This window comes from Bicyclus anynana, chromosome 1 (assembly GCF_947172395.1).
Source record: "Bicyclus anynana chromosome 1, ilBicAnyn1.1, whole genome shotgun sequence".
NCBI classification, from domain to species: Eukaryota; Metazoa; Arthropoda; class Insecta; order Lepidoptera; family Nymphalidae; genus Bicyclus; species Bicyclus anynana.
In genome coordinates, this window is record NC_069083.1 from 15484796 (window position 1) to 15507149 (window position 22354).

Here is a 22354-nt window from a genome sequence, read left to right on the forward strand (position 1 = left end):
GTAAACTGGGAATAATTACAGCATTAATATACAATATTGGTATGTTCGGTACAGCATTTACGCAATCGAAACTGCATTTTTATGTTTTTCAAGGAGTACTTCAGGTAATCACGACTTTTATACAGCTAAAAACTAGATAGTATTTTTTTCATAAATTTCATATTTTTATATGTTTCAGAGTATAGGACAGGGAATTTTAACTAATTTAACTTTTACTGTGCTTAATAACTATTTTGTAATAAAAAGATTGTTTGCTGTTAGCTTGGTGCAAACTGTGGCAGGTCAGTTTTAATACATATTTTTATGGTGATTTCAATAGAAAATATATTCTGGAATAATTAACTTACCCGACTTTGTATTATATTTGACATCTATCTGTTCCTCAGTCTAATGACAGAAGTCCTTCTGTAGAGTAGTTTTGAGAAAAACTGTTTTTTACACCATTCAACTACACAAAAAGGTATTATTTTTACGGAGCTCTATAACCGACGAACACGATTACAACGATGAAACATCAATTCTATAGAGACAGTTTTTATAATCGCATTAGATCGTTGATCATATAATTTGACAGAAAAAAAAGTCTAGCTAGGCAGGTCCTTATGTAATTAGTCTGAGGTCTGTTCGCAATAAACTCAAGACTTCTTAATAAACTATCATGCGGCTCACTGATTTCAGTTGAAACATTAGTATATAGTTTTGTTGAGGTTTTGATTTATTGCACAAAAATATAATTACAGCATCATTTGGATTACTAACACCAAGTTTGGTGAAGTGGGCTATAGAAGTGTATGGCTTCAGAGGCTGTATCCTGCTGATAACTGGTGTATGTATGCATACTATTTTCGCGATGGCGTTAATGCAACCAGTGGAGTGGCATATGAAGAAGGTCGAAATATTCGAATACCCAGAAGGTATGATTAAAACAATTATAATTTTATTATAATATTATTAAAAATATTAATAAAGTTCACGGCGATGATATCATACATATTAGAATTTATCTCTCATGTATGTAAAGTTGAGTTCGTAACTTTAATTTTAAGTTTTCGAATAATTATTATCACCATTATCTTAAGTTTAATATTCTTACCTGACGTTTCGAAAGAGCTTGTAAAGTAAGCCTATTTGAAATAAATGAATTTTGACTTTTGACTTTTTGACTTTTGATGGTATTGTAGGGATCTCACTTACATTTACATGCCTGTTTTTAAATTGGCCACTAAAAATTATTAATAAAAAAACAACGTTTGTTTAACTTCTTCTGCGCAAAACATCTTTTTCGAAATTTATAAAGCTATATATGTGATAATTTTAGAATCAAAATCATTCCTGGTAAAGGACACAAAATTTTCAACAATTATGGAAGATGTAACCGCTTCGGTGAATTCAAATAACAAATCGGAACTTGTTTCAATAAATGATGGAGAGAAGCTTGCGGAACAAAGCAAACTAAAGTAAGTGTTTTAGTTTCATAAGTCAATCATAAGTAAAATAACCCTAAACTTATTGCTGTTTCTAAAAAAAGAATATTTGAAATGCAGAAAATTAAACTGAAGTTGTTTTGTTTATAATTGACTTCAAAGACCAATATTTTCTTTAGTAATTGACTACTCCAATGATTTATTTAATTCAATGGATTTCAGGAACTTTGTACACCAAATCGTAGATGTGTCGCTATTCAGAACATTTTTTTTATCCAATTCATGTATTGGAATAGGTTTATGTCTCTTCTCTGAAATGACTTTTATTATTATGGCACCTCAAGCATTATATTCTATGGGATGGGATGAGGTAAATTTTACAATTAATGATAATGTACTATTATGAATTATTATGTATCTCTTATGACATTGAATCAAGCAAATTTAATATCTGATTATTAATTGATTTTATTTTAAAATTATATAATTACATTCTTAATCAAATGAATGCTCTTAATATACTAAACATTTTTCAAAAAAACAATACATAATTTAAAATAAATTGGGAATGAAATTAAATGAGAAAATGACAATTACACTTTTTTTTTAATTTGTTAGTTTTTCAACATTGCACATTGAGCATGGCTTTAGTGTAGATGCTTTTATTTAAGAAAATAACTCTTTCAGAACGAAGTGGCCTGGGCGTTGTCGTTGAATGCTTTGGGAGATTTGGTGACGAGAACTTTGTTAATATTCATGAGCAGTTTACTGGTGAAACTCGGAAGCCATCAGATTTATATTTGTGGACTGGTTGTCGCACTTGGGGCTAGACTTGGTTAGTAAATAAAAAATTGCTTCTGTTGAAAAGGTGAAGTGTATTTGAATAGTCTGTTTATCAAAAATTATTGTTTTTTATCCTCCAAGAAAGGTACAAACAAGAATTCTAGAGCAGATTTTAATATTCCTATTGTTTGTTTTGTATTGTCGAAGTTCTGCCATTTTATTATTTGTTATTTTTAGTTTTTGAACTGAACTTTAACATTTTATCTGTTTAAAGGGATGCTGTGGTCTGACAACAGAATAGCAATCACAGCATTCATGACAATATTGGGATTTCCGCGTTGTACTATCATTGTGCTTATGCCTGTCGTAGTTGGGGAATCAGTTCCCCTTGAAAAGTTCTCGTCTGCCATGGGAATGCTATATATGTTTATTGGCCTCTTCAATTTGATTATGGGTCCAGTTGTTGGTATGTATATTTTCTATAGTTTGAAGACAAGATGGCATCCAAGGACCTTGGATGATAGAGGTATAGGTCCGGACCCAGCATCGGAAAGCACAGCACTTAAATAACATGTTGACAGTCCAGTGTGGGCTCTTAGTACTTGTGTTTTTTTTCTATTTACTATACAGAGCTTTGACAGCCCAATGGATATGACCTCTGCCTTCGATTCGGAGAGGCATGGCCCCTGGTTTGGGGCCACTTCCAACTTATCAGTTAAGTGAATTAAAAAAAAAAATGTTACGTGTCTCCAACGGTGAAGAAAAATATCGTCAAGAAACCTATTTATCTTAGAATTTTCTTAATCATCTACGTGTGTAAACTCTACTAATCTTCATTAACATAACCCCTCTCATTCTGAGCGGAGACTCGTGCTCAACAGTGGGCCGAATATGGGTTGTTAATAATGAGCCTATTGGGATTTGTGGGGTAGTAATATGAGATAACTTTGTATGGGGATTGAGGACTGTAAACGTGTTATACGTGTCATTGTGTTTGGAAGTCCTTACAAAAGACCTTTATGATGTCCAGCAGTGGAAGTCCATCGGCTGATAAGAAAACTAAATTACTAATATGTTAGATTGACTAGGAAATATAATCTTGAATTTAACAAAATATAAAATTTAGCAACATAGACCTTTTGTAGGGACTTTCAAACATCACGATCTTGGCCGCCTTTATCCAGCGAATCCCTGCGACGCGCTTGATGTCGTAAGTCCACTGGTGAGGTCGATCAACACTGTGTTTTTCAGTGCGGGGTCACCATTCCAGCACCTTGAGACCCAAACCTCCATCGGCTTTTCGAACTATGTGCCCCGCCAATTACCACTTCACATACGCGACTCATTGAGCTATAGTTTGATTTAGTTTTGTTTTAAGTCTAAATATGTATAATGTATATAAATACAGATATAAATATCAAATTCCATTGACTTAAACATAGTTGATGTTCTTGTAATAGAAAACACTTTAATTTTATTATTAAGGACTTAGTACTTCACTTAATTATAAATTATTTTCTCCACTTTAATCCTATTGAATTTTTTCCACTTTAATCCTATTACCTGTCTATTTTAATTCTTATCTATAATTATGATGATGAAGCCTTGGTTATCGCAGACTTGGGATACACCCGAGGTATTATGTTTACTTAGAGCCATGATATCCCAGTGGATATGACCTCAGCCTCCGATTCTGGAGAGCGTAGGTTCGAATCCGGTCCGGGGCATGCACCTCCAACTTTTCTGTTGTGTGCATTTTAAGAAATTAAATCACGTGTCTCAAACGGTGAAGGAAAACATCGTGAGGAGATCTACACTGCCAATCCGCATTGGGCCAGCGTGGTAGACTATTGGCCTAACCCCTCTCATCCTGAGAGGAGACTCGAGCTCAGCAGTGAGCCGAATATGGGTTGATAATGATGAATGATGATGATTATGTTTACTTACTTTTTAGGTGCAGTGCGAGACTTAACCGACAGCTACGCAATTGCATTTTACATTTTATCTTCGTTCATTGCCATCGTGATAATATGCTGGACAATCGAATTGTTCTATAAAAACACTAAACACAAGAGACTACCAAAGAAGGACTGTATCCAATCAAGATCATGACAAAACTCTTTAGTAATTGTGAAAAAAAAAAACTCAGTAAAATGGAATTTCTAACGCCTACTAATTAATATCTATCTTTTGTTTGCTAATGATTGGATAAATTACAAAAGTAATCCTGACGCAATAAGCCGGCTTATTCACTATTTTAATCTTTATTACCTATTAAAATAAACATTAAATCAATTGAGAAATGTCATCTACATACTGTATGATATCCACGAACGGTTGTTAGTACTCAGTAGGCACCGGTTGATTTTGTTACCTTTTTACATAAAATCTCAATTTCGTATATGTAAACTAACATGTGACAAAGTTAGTGAATTAGCCTGCAGGTCGTCAGCGTGGGTGTATTGCAAATGCCAAATATTATGTGTAATTTTGTGAAAATGTTAATGGAATAGCTATATATGTTATTATTTGAAACTACTACTGTAATAAGTGCCTCGTTGGTCCAGTGGTTAAGCTGTGTGGCTTCGGATTACGAAGCTCTGGGTTCGACGTTCGAATCCTGAGTTAGGTTGAAAGATACCTACTTACTGAGTTTTCTACGATAACCCCAAAAATCTATTTTAGGGGTAAAACCCCTGGAAACATTTGAAAAATCCGAAAAAAAATATAACTTTGTCACCCTAGTGATTTTTGCAAAACTATTCAAATTAGTTTTAGATAATTATATGCTGTATCTACCACTTGCATTTTATCCATTCGTTACGGGACATCTTGTATAACGCAATCATATCATTTATCATCGTGTCATTGATATACTACATAAAATGCATTCACACACCCAGTAACTGGAAAATACCCGTGTATTATAGGACTCAAAAGGTGATTACAAATATAAGAAAACTAATGTCAAACAAAGGTTATGATTCACAACACTTGTCAGGACAACTTAATTAACAAATCAAACTGTAACCAAAATAAGTCCCTAGAATGGCAGAGAATGATCTTGAGTAGAGTCACGCACTTGTGAACGATGTGTGTAGGGTTAAAGGCGCCTTTGACTGTATACAAACACTCCCCTTTTCCACTCAAGTCACTCTCCCCGCCTATCCCAAGTAACCCATAAAGAATTTCACAAAAAGAGATGTGGACGGCTCGAACGCCACGTGCACACTGAAGCCAACATGAGATCGAGCGACGTCATATCCGTCACAGACTACTATTTCCAACACTAAACGGCGATAACACGTGCTCATCGGCCACAATTTTTCTAGTTGTTGGAATCGAACCCACGGTCGTGGAACCAGAAAGCAGGGTCACTACCCACTGCGCTAGACAATCGTCAATTATAGTACGAGATACGTCATTAGAAATATATACCCTCATCTGTTATTTATTTGGGATAAGAAATAAATGATAGAAAATATTCACATTAAGCAAATAGGTGAAGGCCAAAATAACAAAAGTCAAATCTTGACATTTAATTTATTCTAAGTTCTTTAATCTGGAGAATTTTAAACATTGGTTTAGTAGATCCAGAGATTACCCTCTACTACCTACTTCGCCACCATGCACGCAACCACGTATGCGAACTGAGTACCTTAGATCTGTAGCTTAAGATGACTGTAAATATATAAATACTAAATACTTTAACTACACTAATATTATAAAGATCTAAAGTTGATGAGATAGCCTTTGAGGTTGTATTTATTGGTAATACTTTGAAATTGTTGTTATGTATAAAAATATTCTTATTTATTTTATATTGTTTAGAATCCTTGAACAATTAATTTAACGATTTAAATTATTTTATCAAACAATCTTTATTAAAAGACCTATCGAAATATTAATATTCAAAAAAAATCTTAAATTCAAGTCTTCTTTCAAATTGATTAATTAGCCAGTGCGACAGTAATTCAACATTTTGAAAAAAAAGTTTTTTTTTTGGATTTTTTTCCTTTATTTATCATTATCTAGCTGGATAGCAAATTTAACTATCTAGGCTTTTTAGAAGGAAGTAAACATTTTGATCTATCTATACGCATATAATTTTAAAAATAACGATTTTTAGATGATAATATCTCAACAACTATTTGAGCTGTAGTTATAAGGTATTCTAGATAAGTTTATAAGATTAAATATGTAAACTGAATTTCATGTTCTGCTGTTAAATTAGATTTTGTGATAATATGTACACAAAAGTTGCCTCAAATGGTTCGTGTAAAGATATCTTGGCTGACGCACTCCGCGCGTCTCTATTAAGTGAAAACATTTATTTTAATTTAACGAAAAATATTAGCGAGCCATAAAAACTCATATTGTAATTATGACTCTGCATTTAAATATCTAAAGCTTGTCTACTGTTCCAATAAATCAACTTGCCTACGTTCTTATATTTGGATGTAAGTCTATTACATACATCAGACTAAGAATCAGTTTAACTTTGATTGTATAAAACATTGCATTAGTATAGACAACAGTATTTGCACAAGATAAAGAGCAGAAATTATATTTTTCTCATCGCTCGTTAGATCTCATCTCGTCTCGTCACTTCTCAGCTTGTCTAAGGGAATTACGAAAATGAGTGTGGAAAAAACTAAAATGAAAAAATACGTATTGGTGGCACCGGATGGTGGATGGGGTTATATGATTTGTGTGGGTGTGATCCTTAATATGGTGAGTAGATACTTGTTACAATTAAGTAATTAAATACAGTATAAGATCCCAGTATCCGGGATCCGACTGAGTTGGTCATTAGATGAAAAGTATTTTTATATAAAACTAACGGACACCCGCGACTTCGTCTGCGTGGAATTTAGTTTTTTTACAAATCCCGCGGGAACCATAGATTTCCGGGATGAAAAGTAGCCTCTGTGTTATTTCAGAACACAATTTATTTCCATTTTTGGTTACCTTGTAACCCTGTTAGCTACCAAAATCAAGAATTTTCTTAAATATAAAAGTCGAGCGTCTCATCAAGATGAATTTACTGATAGGCAGTTAACTTGTTAGTAATCAATTGTAAATATACTGCCCGGATTCTGGACTATAATTGAATTAAATGACTTTGACTTTGAGGGGGATGGAAAAACTCAAGTGTAGTAGATAAACCAAACTAAAGAAAAGTGAACTAAAGTGGTAGACACGATCACCAAAATTACTTAGTAGTTAGACGAAAGTGGTTATTCATAAAGCCTGATTAATTTGATTTATTAGTGTATTGAATGTGAAGTCGTACATCCAAACTAGCAAAGCTTTTTGACGGCCTCCTTGGCGCAGTAGTATGCGCGGTGGATATACAAGACGGAGGTCCTGGGTTCGATCCCCGGCTGGGCCGTTTGAGGTTTTCTTAATTGCTCCAGGTCTAGCTGATGGGAGGCTTCGGCCGTGGCTAGTTACCACCCTACCGACAAAGATGTATCGCCAAGCAATTAAGCGTTCCGGTACGATGTCGTGTAGAAACCGAAAGGAGTGTGGATTTTCATCCTCCTCCTAACAAGTTAATCCGCTTCCATCTTAGATTTCATCATCACTTACCATCAGGTGAGATTGTATTCAAGGTAGCCCTTACTTACTTATATAAAAAAAAACGAAGATAAGTGTTGAGCACGTTTTGAAAGCATAACTCTTTTTTTCTTTTGTCAACATCTACTAAATGTTTTTATTTATAAAGTCATCTTGAATTTGGTCATACTAATCTGATTCACGATAACTTTATTTACTCTAAAGATTTTTGCAACAAATTTTCAAATATCAAATTTCATAGATGGGATTTTCAAAGATAAATTATGTTCTATTTAATTACTTGTACTGATATATTGCAGATAAGTATAACATCGTTTTTGACTTGCTTCGGAGTGATTTACAAGGAATTGTTTATTCAACTAAAGATGGATTCAACGAGTGTAACATTGTACAATGGAGTGGCTTGTCTCGTAGTTTCCTTATCAGGTTTCTAAATTTTCTTTTAATTCTTAATTTTTCTCAAGTTTCAGTTTTCTTCAATCAATTCTAATAATAACACAAATTAATGTACCTACGTACTAAAGTACAAATATTGATGAATTTGATGTAATGGCGATTTAAGTATTGATATAATAATTTATGCATTAAATTAATAATTTAATCAACGATGTTTTATTTTATGCAGATAAATTGCAGATTATGTTGATTTTGAAAAAGCATTCGGTCATTGTATCAGAATACAGAAATATTTACGTTAATCATATATTATCAAAGAGGAATTTTTTAGTTTTTGCTCCTAAATCCATCAGTCTATATTGTTGCATTGTTGTAATTTTCAGGGCTTATGAATAACGTTCTGTTGAAATACTTATCATTTCGTAAACTGGGATTAATTGCAGCATTAATATACAATATTGGTATGTTCGGTACCGCATTCACGACATCGAAATTTCACTTTTTTCTCTTTCAAGGAGTAATTCAGGTAATCAAACTTTGATAAATTTTAATATTCTGAGCATTATACGAGTAATTTTTATATATAAATTTTATAATATGTTTCAGAGTATAGGACATGGAATTATAATTAACTTAACTTTTACTGTGCTTAATAACTATTTTGTAATAAAAAGATTGTTTGCTGTTAGCTTGGCACAAACTGTGGCAGGTCAGTTTTAAAACATTACCTAAGTTAGTTAAAATAAAAAAAAATATATAATAATGTAACTTTTCATTATAGTTAAAACTGGAAATGCACATGAACCGAAAAAGTTGAAATTATAGACCTTATAAACAGCAACAAAAAGTATCTTCATCGTTAACGGAGAAACAAGTTTTAGTGAAATAACTTTTTTTCGAGATGGAGGAAAATGCACAGGAAATTTTGGTTGAGAATTTGCAAAGTTAAGCTTTTTTAGGCTCGTCAAATGCGAAATTTAGCTTTCACGGTTCATTTGCATTTTCTAAGCCGAATTGTCTGTTCCAGTTAAAGACTTTACTTTACGGTTTACTAGAAGAGTGTACGAACCAAAGATAAATTCAATAGTTATAAGGTCTATTACGATATTACAAACTGCAGACAAACATAACAAATTTCACAATTTCAATTAAGTAAATATTACAATTAAATTAAAAATAATAAAATATAATTTAAGCTGGCGAAGGCACTCCGATGTTCGCATAATATACGTTCTGGAACTAGTAATGCTTAAACTTACGCGACTTTGTGCTATATTTGCTATCTGTTTGTCTGTTTGTTCACAATAAACTCAAAACTTCTTAATCTTTCATGCGGTTCACCAATAGGTGGACAGATTAATTTCATTAGTGGAAGGATTAGTTCGTTTAGATACAGTTTGGTCACAGGTCCAGGGCTCTGCTCGGAGTTTTAGCATGGGATGCTAAGATATTCATCTCTATTGTTGAGGTTTTGTGTAAAATTGTTTTCGATTGAAATATTACGACAATAATTATTGGAAGAGAAATTATACTGTAAAAAATCATTTCAGCCGCATTTGGATTTGTAACACCAGGTTTGGTGAAGTGGGCTATAGAAGTGTATGGCTTTAGAGGCTGTATCCTGCTGATAACTGGTGTATGTATGCATACTATTTTCGCAATGATGTTAATGCAACCAGTGGAGTGGCATATGAAGAAGGTCGAAGTATTCGAATACCCAGAAGGTATGATATTTACTTCACTATTATCGAAAGAAGATCTCACTGATGATCTTATAAAGGTCAATTTTCTCACGAATCCTTTTACGTAGAACTCCTGAGAATTATAATGTAAGACGAATCAAATTTTATAAATTTAAAATTATAAGTAAAGTATACGGCGTTCATAAAGAGTACATATTACAGAATTTATCTCTCATAATTAGATAAAATAAGAGAGGTTTCACAAGACAAAACTTTGTTTAATAATAGATAAATAAATTGAATACCCAAAGGGTTATAGCTTACATTCACATGTATATTTCTAAATTGGCCATTACAAAAATGTTATTGAAAAAACGTCAAACTTCTTCTGCAAATCATCATCATTAAATATCAAGCTAATAGGCTAATAGATACATATTATGATCATTTTAGAATCACAATCACTTCTGGTACAGAATACAAAACTTGCAACAAATAAGGAAGATATAACAGCTTCGATGAACTCAAATAACAAATCCGAACAAACTGCAATTAAGGCTGGAGAGAAGCTGACCAAAGACACCGCGGAAGTTAGCAAACTAAAGCAAGTGAAGTCAACCTATTCATAAGTAAAATAACTCTAGACCTATTACTGTTTGCATATGTCTATAAACAGAATATTTGAGAATGTAGAAAATAGAAATTAAAGCGCCGAGATATAATTTGTCCCTGAAGCTATTTTATCTATGCTGTGGTACGCTACAAGGATGCAATTTCTGAGCAACGCATGACTGAAAATGTTCTTTTGCCAACAATTGATCGTAAAGACCAATATTTTGTTTAATATTTAAGTACTCCAGTGATTTTTTAAATGAATTGATTTCAGGAATTTCTTACACCAAATCGTAGATGTTTCGCTGTTCAGAACATTTTTTTTATCCAATTCATGTATTGGAGTAGCTATTTGTCTCTTCTCTGAAATGACTTTTGTTATTATGGTTCCTCAAGCATTATATTCTATGGGATGGGATGAGGTAAATTTTACATTTTACACATTGTAAAACTCTGTTTCTTTTTTGCATTACAAGTCTCACCTGATGATAGTTAGGAGTAGGATGATTATCAACACCAGTTTCAGTTTCTAGACGACATCGTGCCGGAACGCTTAATTAAAAAAACTACTAGACCGATTTAAAAAACTCTTTCACCAATAGAAATATCATTAGGGAGTACAAGTAACATAGGCTATATTTTATCCTGTATTCCTACACGAATAGGAACTACGCGGGTGAAACCCCGAGGTTCTACTACTAGTACAATATAAAAAAATAAATTAATCTTAGTAATTTTCAAGGTGAAATACTGACTATTCTATTGTGTAACGCCTATTTTTTACGCCAATTAAGTTCAATATATTCAATATGAATTTTAATATTAGACTGATAAGTTATATTAAAAGCATTATTAGATTTAAGGTAAACTAAAATCAAAGGTTTAATGTTTTTATGTACCCAACTAGGTTCACTAGATGCTTTTATTCAAGAAAAAACTATTTCAGAAAGAAGTGGCCTGGGCGTTGTCATTGAATGCTTTGGGAGATTTGGTGATGAGAACTTTGTTAATATTCATAAGCAGTTTACTGGTGAAACTTGGAAGCCATCAGATTTATATTGTTGGACTGGTCGTCGCAGTTGGGGCTAGACTTGGTTAGTAGTAATTGTTAGGAGTACATGTCTAATATACCTATTAGTCTTATCATAACATAAATGTGAAAATGGGAGCCAAATTTTATTTAACAGATGTGTGTCGATCAGTGATATCCCAGTGGAAATTACTTCAGCCTTCAATTCCAGAGGGTGTGGATTCGAATCCGGTCCGGGGCATGCACCTCCAACTTTTCAGTTGTGTGTATTTTAAGAAATTTTTTATCACGTGTCTCAAATGGTAAAGGAAAAACATCGTGAGGAAACCTGTATACCAGAGAGTTTTTTAAATTCTCTGCGTGTGTAAAGTTTGCCGATCCGCATTGGGCACGCGTGGAGGACTATTGGCCTAACCCCTCTCACTCTGAGAGGAGACTCGAGCTTAGCAGTGAGCCGAATATGGGTTGAATGATGAAATTATGTGTCACAAAAAATGCGTCTGTCTGAGTTGGCTAGCTTTACAGCTTTTACAAAAGCTTTTTTTTTTGTCGAACGTCTATCACACGCTCTCAAACTATAAATTGAACTGAACTTCAACATTTTATTTGTTTTAAGGGATGCTGTGGTCTGACAACAGAACATCAATAACAGCCTTCATAGCAATAATGGGATTTTCGCGTTGTACTATCATGGTGCTTTTGCCCGTCGTAGTTGGGGATTCAGTTCCCCTTGAAAAATTCTCGTCAGCCGTAGGACTGTTATTTATGTTTCTTGGCGTCTTCAATCTGATCATGGGTCCAGTTGTTGGTATGTATAATGTATATTCTCTATAGTTCCCGGGTTCGTATCCCGGGTCAGGCCAACAAAAAAAAACTATGTTGGGATTTTACTTACACGAAAAATCTTAACCTTAGTGATTCGGGGAGGACGTAAAGACGTCTGTCCTGCGCCTTATTTTTCATTAGTCGTATTTGTCTGCCGCCTTATTGGATTGTGAGTGTGAAGGAATAGAGAGTGCACCTGTGCTTGTGCACACACTTGTGCACTGTAATATCCACCAAACCACCAAACTTTGGGTCGAGTATAATACACGATGATGATGATAGTGATCAGGATCATTTTAGAAATACCTACAAAAGACTTAGGTATGTCCAGCAGTGGACGTCCATCTGCTCATGTGATGATCTCCATATGATCTCCATATATCTTAGTCTAAGTTCCTCTATAATTGAACAACTTGATAAAAGAAGAAAATGTCTGTGCGTTTTTCTAGATTTAAAAAAAGCGTTTGACACAGTTTCAGTACCTCTTCTTGTGAAAAAACTAGAGCACATGGGAGTTAGAAGCAGTCCATTAAAATTATTGCAGGACTACCTGACAAACCGAACGCAAAGAGTTAAAATAAAAGAGTATGTTAGCGAAGTGACAAACATATCTTACGGTGTTCCACAGGGAAGTGTCTTAGGGCCTACTTTGTTTCTTGCATATATCAATGGTATATGCCACCTAAATCTTACAAATGCTAAAGTATTTTGCTATGCTGATGATACTGCCATAGTGTTTTCCGGAACCTCTTGGAAAGAAGTTAAAAGCCGTACCGAAGAAGGTCTCTCCAAGATATCCTTGTGGCTAAATTCAAATCTTCTTACTTTAAATACTGATAAAACTAGTTATATTTGTTTTTCAATAAAAAACAATACACAACCTGACGACAATTTTAGTATAAAAATTCACACATGTAACGATCTAATTAGTCAACATTGCTCTTGTCCTAATATTCATAAAGTATCTTCGACTAAATATCTCGGTATCATTATCGACCAAAATCTATCATGGTATCCCCAAATTGAATTAGTTGCCAATAGAGTAAGAAAATTAACTTGGATCTTTAAAAAATTGAGGCTTATTGCTCCAACTGAATTACTTATGAAATTATATGTAGTTTTAGCCCAATCGGTAATATCCTATTGTATTTCTTTGTGGGGAGGCTCTGCAAAAACGCGATTTATTGAGGTAGAAAGAGCTCAGCGCTATTTATTAAAAATTATACATTTTAAATCTTATCGACATCCTACTGACCTTCTGTATCTATGTAGCAATGTGTTAACAGTAAGACAACTATATATATTAAGTTCCATTTTAAAACTTCATAAGTCTCTTCGCTTTGATCAGTCCATTATAAATAAAAGAACTCAAAGTGCAGCATTCCCTATGGTCATGTCTAAAACTGTATTTGCAGCGACCCAATATAAAAAGCAATCTTGTATGTTATACAATAAAATAAATAAACAGTTAAATATATATCCACTAAATTTGTATGATTGTAGAAATAGGGTGAGTGAATTTTTGAAAGGGCTTGACTATGATCAAAGCGAAGATCTCCTAAAGATTGTTAAATAAATTAAAATAAAACAAGGGGAAGGAATGCCACACATTCACGCACAAACACGCAAACACACACACACACACACACACTCTCTCTCACACACAACTACACGCACGCACGCACTCACACACACTTATGTACTCCATTTTCAATTCATTTTCTTTTGATGTGTTTTTTTCCTTATAACGTATAATATTATATTAATTACTAGCGAGAGCGAGACCTTCTGACACAGGTTTTCACTTAAAAGAAGGTCTCAGCCCTACTATGTAATGTAATGTTTATAAAACGAATAAAATTCATTTTCATTTTCATATGCATTTCACTAATAACATAGTAAATCATGTTAAAACAGTAGATATTAAGTAACAGTTTTACAGAATGTAATCAAACTCAGAACCTCTCAACCACCATGGAACTCAATAACTTCAATGAACCTCTATAGCAGAGGTTCCCAAACTTATTTTTCTCATAGACCACTTTAAAAATTTTGTTAGTTCCGGTGGACCCCTTGCTACAATTTTGTGAACCCCCGTTTACAAATCGTGACCTCCCAATTTATGTCACGCCAACGTGGACCCTGTCGAGACTCGTGTAGACCCTTGGGGGTCCACCAGGACCACTTTGGGAATCAATGCTTTATAGGTTCAAGTGATGAGGTAGAGGTTCGTTGCACTACTTACCTTACCTTACATATTTTGTAGAGCATATCCATATATAATCGTCCTACCGATCTGTTATATTTATAGTCATTCTAGTATGTTATTAATTTAGTTTTATCTTGAGTTTATATATAAACTTCATGTTTTAACTATACAAAACATTTCGATTTTGTTTTTAAGGATGCATTACATCATTTTAAGTAAATTTCTTCCTCAGTATATCAAGAAACTGGTCGAAGATCGCTTTGACTTATAATATGGCGATAAAGGCTATCTATGGCTATCGCAAGCTTTGGATATTCTCGAAATGAGTATTTATTTGTTTAATTACTTTTTAGGTGCAGTGCGAGACTTTACCGATAGTTACGCAACGGCGTTTTACATTTTATCTTCGTTCATTGCTATCGTGACAATTCTCTGGACAATTGAATTATTCTACAAGAAGTCTAAGCACAAGAGACTGCCGAAGAAGGACAGTGTATCGTCAAAACCTTGACAAAACCCATCTGAAAGAACTTTTTGACAAATATAGAAAAATACGACTTTTACCACCTACTGTTATTAACTACCTTTTGTTTTGGGTGAATCGTAATCCTGAAACGGTGAGGTCGTTAGAGTAAGTGCCAATGCCTAATGTTATGGGTAAATATGATAAGTTAGTCAATAAAATGTTTATGGAATAATAATGACTGTTGTTATTTGAAACTAATGATTATTACAAGCTTTTATTTAATTTCACCTGTCCGTTGAACATTATTATTATGTATATAATTATTATATATATAATATTAATTATTCTATATACATATAATAATTATAACGCCAGCCCTTCATATGAATACTACTTATAATATGTAAACACCAACATATACTGGAACACCCATCCTCATCACACACATATTTCCCAGTAGTGGGAATCAAGCCCACGGATGCAGAAAGCATGGTCACTTATCACTACATCACACTGCAGTCAGTTAAATCTTATTTACGAGTATATTAACCTAATACCTAGTAGACGCCCGCGACATCGTCCGCGTGGAATTCAGTTTTTCACAAATCCCGCAGAAACCATGGATTTTTCCGGGATGAAAAGTAGCCTATGTGTTAATCCAGGGTTTCTATCTATTTTTTTAATTTCAGTCAAATCGGTTTAGTAGTGGCAGCGTTAAACAATAACAAACATCCATACAAATTTTAGCGTTTATAATATTAGTAGGATGATTGCCGAAACAGGATAACAATAGCCATTGAACTTGGACCAATAAACCTCTTGGGAATATCCTGAATCATTATTAGTCTGCACGCTTTTCTGAGTATAAAACTGTGAACAGAATGTATATTATACGCACACTCAAATCTTCACAGCACCTGGTTGTTGCATAACATGGGTATATTCAAGTCAAGAGTGAATAGGCATCTTCTAGGCAAGCGCGTTCCACCATAGGCTGCATCATCGATTACTATCAAGCATGATTGCTGTCAAGCGCTAGCCTATATAATGTAAAAAAAAATATAACGATGTTTTTTTTTTAAGTTTAATTCAATGTGAATTCGATCACTTGGATGGCCGAGTGTATGGACTGCTCAATCTACAACCATTGGCTCTAAGTGCACCAGAAGCCTAATAAAAAGTAGTAGAACGTATATTACCTTAATACGGATATACTAAATTATTTATTTATTTATTTTATTTATTTATTATTCTAAAAAAACACATTTCAATAATTAAGCCTAACCATAGTGCAACACAAGCCACAGTTGGTTTTATTGTGCACTGGTTATTATTATATAATACAATATTTAAGAACAAAAATAATTAACAAACAATAGAGAAGAAAAACCAAGAATAATCATTATCGGGTAGTTAAATAAATATCGTAAAAGTGTGAGTGAACCACTGCTGCGACGCTACAGAGGCTGTCCCAAAAAGTAATTCTTTAGTTTCCACTTATGTACGTTCGTGAGTATATTAGTATCTTCTAGAAGATTCTTTCTTTATTAAGCTAGATAATAATTATAATTTAGTAGGTATTTGTACTATATTTGTATTACTATTACTACACTACAACGGTCTAATATATTATAACATACAATCGGAGAAAAGGTTCAGGATTACAATTTTACTAAATGAAACATTTTTCTTTATTTAACAAAAAAAAAATGCATTCCTCAAGAAACCTACATTGTAAGTATGACTCTGCATAAACATCTTAAGCTCTACTCTTTCAATAAATCAACTTGTCTACGTTCTAACATATGGACGTAAGTCTATTACATACACCAGACACGGAATCAGTTACCAGGATTTAACTTAGATTATAAAACATTGCGTCAATTAGACAACAGTATTTGCACGAGATAAAAAGCAGAGATGAAATCTTTCATTCAAGATTAATGTGATTTTAGTTACAGAACTTGTTGGACGGAATTACGAAAATGAGTGCGAAAAAAACTAAAAATAAAAAGTATGAATTAGTGCCACCGGATGGTGGATGGGGTTACGTAATTATTGTGGGTGTGATCCTTAATTTGGTGAGCATTCGTGAAGTGAATTTCATTGCTTGCTTGTTACATCTAGCAATGTAAGGTTTCCATCAAAACTTAATTGGCATTGTTAAAAAAAGAGAGAGACGTGGTAGCCCTGTAAATCTCCTTCGAATCGGAGGGCATAGGTTCAAATCCAATCCGGGGCATGCAGCTCCAACTTTATAGTTATGTGCATTTTACGAAATTAAATATTACGTGACCCGAACGGTGAAAGAAAAACATCGAGAGGAAACCTGAGACTTTTCTTTATTCTCTTTCTGATTGTTAAAAAAGTTCATCAAATTGAACTCACTTAAAAGCAGTAGCAAAAAAATAATTTCTTAATAATTTCTACTACTACTTTGTATTAATTAGATTATTTAATAAAAGTAACAATAATTGATGTAGGATATCGGCGAAGAGTTCATACAAGCCGATTCCCGTCGGTTTACCATTTAAAAATCCATACATATTCATTATTGTAATGAATATTGTATATAGTATGGATATATGAGAAACCATATCCCAGAATTTAATCCATGAATTTCCTTTTATTTGGGTTACCTTCGGCAATATTCCAACCTTCGCCACTAATAACCATGCAGATATTTAGAAAAATTCATATAATTTCTTATAATATACTGGGATGGAATGTAAATTAAAAATGGTTCTAAAGTACTATATCGTTAAATTATTACAGATAAGTATAACAGCATTCGTGCCTTGCTTCGGAGTGATTTACAAGGAATTGTTTATTCAACTAAAGATGGACTCTACAAATATTACACTTTTCAATGGAATCACTTGTTTCGGAATCGCAATATCAGGTATAATCATGTGTTTTATTTAATACAAGTAATAAAAGGCTAATAATGGTGATTTTAGCGTATTACTAATTATTGAGAACCTCCTCTTTTTTAAGTCGGTTAAAAACTACAGCAATATATTATGTGATTCTTACGTATAATTTCTAAACCACGCTAAATTTAAAAATTAGATAAATGAAAGCATGCTAAATTGAAAAATTAAGAATGTTTATGCATTGTTTAATTATTTAGAAAATATAAAAATAACCAAAATATAATCTATACCTACTTATAATAAAACAGTAACAGGTCAAATTCTGTACATTGAAGTTATTTTGAAAAAAAAAATAGATACTGAAGCCGAAAATATATATATTTTTTTGTCTATCTGTTTTTGTTCATTACACTGAAACCACGAATGAATTGAAATGCAACTTAGCATGATTTGAGGCCATAATACGTAGAATTGCTTTAGTCGCGGAAATTAAATCAGAAGTTCTTAATTTTTTAAGTTACCCAAAAAATACTAAAAATATCATACAAGATTTTTCAATATTCTACTCATTAAGTGATAAATATATTATTCTTAATATATTATTCTTAATATAAAAATACTTTTGTATCTTAGGGTCTATTGAAATAAGTAGAACATTCAAAATTCATATACACGAATATTTTGTCTGCAATCGCGCTTTGCCAAATAACACAAATTATTCGCGTGATTTTTTTTTATTAAACCGCAGGAACTATTTTCTGTGATAAAACGGATCCCACGTTAAGCTCTAAGCTCTCATTTTTCACTGTACCAAAATTGATCTAAATTGGTTGAGCGTTTAAGCCGTGAAAACGTAATAGGCAGACATAGAGACCTAGTTGCATTTAAAATACCTATTAGTCGTCATCAACCCATATTCGGCTCACTGCTGAGCTCGAGTCTCCTCTCAGAATGAGAGGGGTTAGGCCAATAGTCCACCACGCTGGCCCAATGCGGATTGGCAGACTTCACACACGCAGAGAATTAAGAAAATTCTCTGGTAAGCAGGTTTCCTCACGATGTTTTCCGTCACCGTTTGAGACACGTGATATTTAATTTACCTATTAGTATGGATGAATATCAAAAAAATTATTTAAAAATTCTTTTTCAGGCTTTATTACAAGCGCTTTATTGAATTACTTCTCATTCCGCCAACTGGGATTAATTGGTGCGTCAATTTTCAATGTTGGTATGTTCGGTACAGTGTTTACGCAATCCAAACTTCACTTTTTCTTTTTTCAAGGACTACTTCAGGTAATTCTAACACTATATATTAATTTTTAATTAAATAATATATAAAAAAATATAAAACAAGCTTATATTCAAATGCTCTGAATTTAAATATTAATTTTAACTAGTCTTCATATTTTTATAATGCTTACAATGTGTAGGTAATTTTAACTAATCTATTAACGAAAATTATTCTATAACAAAATCTTGGAAAGTTCCGTACAATATGTAAATGTATCTACTCAATATACATATAATTTGTGTCATGACGATAAATATAAATAAAAAAACGTAACGTGACGTAAACGTGTAAATATCACAAAAATAATATTCATTTTGTAAAGTTTATTAGCAAATAATTATTATAATCATCATAATTATTTGTGTGTATCAATTTTTTTTTCTTTCCTTCCTTTGATGATTTTTATTTGTTACAGAGTATAGGACATGGAATTGTAATTAATATAACATTTACTGTGACAAATAACTATTTTGTAAAAAAAAGATTGTTTGCTGTTAGCTTGACGCAAACTATATCAGGTCAGTTTTGTATAAATTACATTTATATATTTTAGAAGTACTAACCCTGAGTTCTATTTTAATAACGGTAACCTTCTCATAAGCAAAAGCCTAAACTAGTTTAATTTTAACATATTTTTAGTTCTTTAGATATACTATTAAAAATTATGTACTTAAGCTTTAATTTGATAGATATAACAATATTACAACATTCTACATTATTTTATTTTATACATTCTACAATATTTTATTACAATCGTGTAAATCTTTAAGTACTGCTTAAATGGTACAATGGTAAAGAAAATTATCGTCATCAGCATCAAAATTTTCTTATGGCCTCACACAATCGATCAACGATTATCTTGTTATTACCTAATATCGGGATATAAAATTAAACCATGCCTAATTCTGATATACTAATATTTAATAAGGTAATGTTTGTGGAGTTATAGGGGTACTCTGTAGACATACTGAACGGATTTTGAAAATTTTTTCACCAATATAAAGCCACGTTGTGTATATATATATTTTATTCCTATATTCCTACAGAAACAGGAGCCACGCGGATGGAACACGTCTGCTACTCGTAGTAATCTCTATGTGTGCCCTATATCATCTAGTTCTATTCAGTCGTTCTACAGATATAAATGGTGTAACTAACACGACTTTTTTATGTTATATGACTGTATACTGTTCTCTGCGCTCGAAATTGTAGACGTACATATATACCTAGGACACACAGTCCAGTTTGGTAGGTCTAATTTGGAGAAAGAGGTGTATCGCCGAATCCAGCTCGGCTGGGCAGCGTTTGGGAAACTCCGCGACATCTTTTCGTCCGAAATTCCTCAGTGCCTGAAGACGAAAGTCTTCGTGTGTGAACAGTGCGTGTTGCCAGTGATGACCTACGGATCCGAGACTTGGTAGCTAACTATGGGCTTTATAAGAAGGCTCAAAGTCATTCAGCGGGCGATGGAGCGAGCTATGCTTGGGGTTTCTCTGCGTGATCGAATCAGAAATGAGGAGATCCGCAGCCGAACTAAAGTTATATATAATGCATATTTTTAATTAAGAAAAATTATAAAAATATAATTTCAGCTGCGTTTGGATTAGTAACACCACGTTTGGTGAAGTGGGCGATAGAAGTATATGGCTTCCGAGGCTGCGTCATGCTCATAACTGGCGTATCGATGCATAATATGTTTGCAATGATGTTAATGCAACCGGTGGAGTGGCATATGAAAAAAGTTGAAATACTCGATGACAATGAAAAAGGTTTGTATACATTTCAATTATTAAAGACAAAATGTTCGATTTTAATGTATTTCTCATAATGCCAAATTTATTGGATATTAAAACAGATTATGTAAATGTTATTGTACCTAATTAAAATAGCAACACTGATGTTTAAAAAGAATGATATAATCTATGTACAATTTCCTTTTTCTTCTTTAAAAATGGCCGATGTGTAAGTACGTGTGATTACAAGTGATTAACAATATAGTTACATTTAACAAGAATTCTTGTTTAATTTTTTATAATCACGAGTATGAGAGCATGCTCTATAATTTCTCAAATTAGTTCCTTCATCCCCTTTCTACAACGCCATGAACTTTGGAATCCACGTCCTATTCTTACCTCGAGAGCACGAGATATTTTCAACTTTCTTGCTCTAAAAACTACCTAAATGGAATGTTTTTCGTTACGCGCAAGCGTTATGTATAGCACCATGGTAATTTATCCAATTGCACTAAAACGAGTTATATAAAATATATAAAATAGATTTTAAGCTGTCTTAGTACCCATACCCAAAACAAACAAAAAAAAAATTTCGTTTCGTTTGCTTTAGAAACAGCTTCTTGTTTGACACAATATTTAAACTCGTTAATTACATGACTAATTCATACGTGATTGAATGTCCATTCGTTTTTCGTTTAACTTCTGTTAATTTTCTGCCCTGTTATTATTAGATTCATCAAAATATGACAATTTCAGAAACCAAATCACTCCTGGAAGAGGATAAAAAAATTACAACTAATAAGGAAAATCTGACCGCCTCGATGAATTCATATAATAAATCTGAACACGCTGCAATAGAGGCCATAGAGGAGTCTGCGGAAGTGCCAGCGGAATCTAACATACTAAAGCAAGTCAAATCATTCCCATTATTATCTTGAAAATCCAGTATAAAGTCCTCCTGTGCTCTATAGGATAGTGATGATCAAAATCAATTTATATTGGCTCTGATTAGAAAAGAAGCCATTCTTATAGCAACATGCAATTGTAGATTGATGCAGATACATATTAAAAACGAGCCAAAAAAGAAGTCTTGCGTTTTCGAGCATTTGCGCGAAATTCTCGAGCATTTGCGTAAATTCGCGCGCCTTCTCACCCAATGAGGCGAATATGCTGCTTCCTTTACGTTCCAGTTTACGACAATGTAAATTGAGCCTATTGATTGTATGAGATTGTATTAGATGTTAATGATAATAACAATGAGCAACGGCTTATCCTGCTTTTTGAAACAGACTATCTTAAAACCACCGACTTTCCAACTCTTGGCTGCAATAGATTTTTAGGAATACGGAAAGCTCAATGATTATTACCTACGTTTTATACCATATAAGCGTATATATATATATAAAATGTTCTTGATATTCTTGTAATAAATTACTTTGCAGCT

At 33.0% G+C, this 22354-nt stretch overlaps 4 protein-coding genes across 8 annotated transcripts in view; 3 read left to right on the forward strand and 1 right to left on the reverse strand.

The window, feature by feature from the left end:
• LOC112044215 (solute carrier family 12 member 4) overlaps window positions 1-22354 on the reverse strand; it is a 424075-nt gene that overhangs the window by 231856 nt on the left and 169865 nt on the right. The window lies entirely within an intron of this gene.
• Window positions 6257-10011, forward strand: LOC112044218 (monocarboxylate transporter 13). The gene is made up of 5 exons (XM_052883022.1): window positions 6257-6941; window positions 8090-8216; window positions 8570-8712; window positions 8793-8895; window positions 9737-10011. Exons 1-5 carry the CDS (start codon window positions 6846-6848, stop codon window positions 9994-9996), a joined length of 729 nt encoding a protein of 242 aa, XP_052738982.1. The 5' UTR covers window positions 6257-6845; the 3' UTR covers window positions 9997-10011.
• Window positions 10294-15061, forward strand: LOC128198315 (uncharacterized). The gene is made up of 5 exons (XM_052882995.1): window positions 10294-10472; window positions 10755-10902; window positions 11427-11574; window positions 12127-12318; window positions 14898-15061. Exons 1-5 carry the CDS (start codon window positions 10309-10311, stop codon window positions 15053-15055), a joined length of 810 nt encoding a protein of 269 aa, XP_052738955.1. The 5' UTR covers window positions 10294-10308; the 3' UTR covers window positions 15056-15061.
• Window positions 17641-22346, forward strand: LOC112044217 (monocarboxylate transporter 2-like). Its single transcript, XM_052883002.1, has 5 exons — window positions 17641-17912; window positions 19037-19179; window positions 19593-19695; window positions 20770-20946; window positions 21667-22346. The coding sequence occupies exons 1-5, from the start codon at window positions 17732-17734 to the stop codon at window positions 21846-21848; spliced, it is 786 nt and encodes a 261-aa protein (XP_052738962.1). The 5' UTR covers window positions 17641-17731; the 3' UTR covers window positions 21849-22346.

Coding starts and splice junctions, on each gene's coding strand:
- LOC112044218 (XM_052883022.1), top strand. CDS start 6,846: ATGAGTGTGGAAAAAACTAAAATGAAAAAATACGTATTGGTGGCACCG. Junction 8,713..8,792: donor TCTTTCAAGGAGTAATTCAG/GTAATCAAACTT, acceptor AATATGTTTCAG/AGTATAGGACATGGAATTAT. Junction 8,896..9,736: donor CTTGGCACAAACTGTGGCAG/GTCAGTTTTAAA, acceptor AAATCATTTCAG/CCGCATTTGGATTTGTAACA.
- LOC128198315 (XM_052882995.1), top strand. CDS start 10,309: ATGATCATTTTAGAATCACAATCACTTCTGGTACAGAATACAAAACTT. Junction 10,903..11,426: donor ATTCTATGGGATGGGATGAG/GTAAATTTTACA, acceptor AAACTATTTCAG/AAAGAAGTGGCCTGGGCGTT. Junction 12,319..14,897: donor GATCATGGGTCCAGTTGTTG/GTATGTATAATG, acceptor ATTACTTTTTAG/GTGCAGTGCGAGACTTTACC.
- LOC112044217 (XM_052883002.1), top strand. CDS start 17,732: ATGGAATGTAAATTAAAAATGGTTCTAAAGTACTATATCGTTAAATTA. Junction 17,913..19,036: donor TTTCGGAATCGCAATATCAG/GTATAATCATGT, acceptor ATTCTTTTTCAG/GCTTTATTACAAGCGCTTTA. Junction 19,180..19,592: donor TTTTTCAAGGACTACTTCAG/GTAATTCTAACA, acceptor TATTTGTTACAG/AGTATAGGACATGGAATTGT.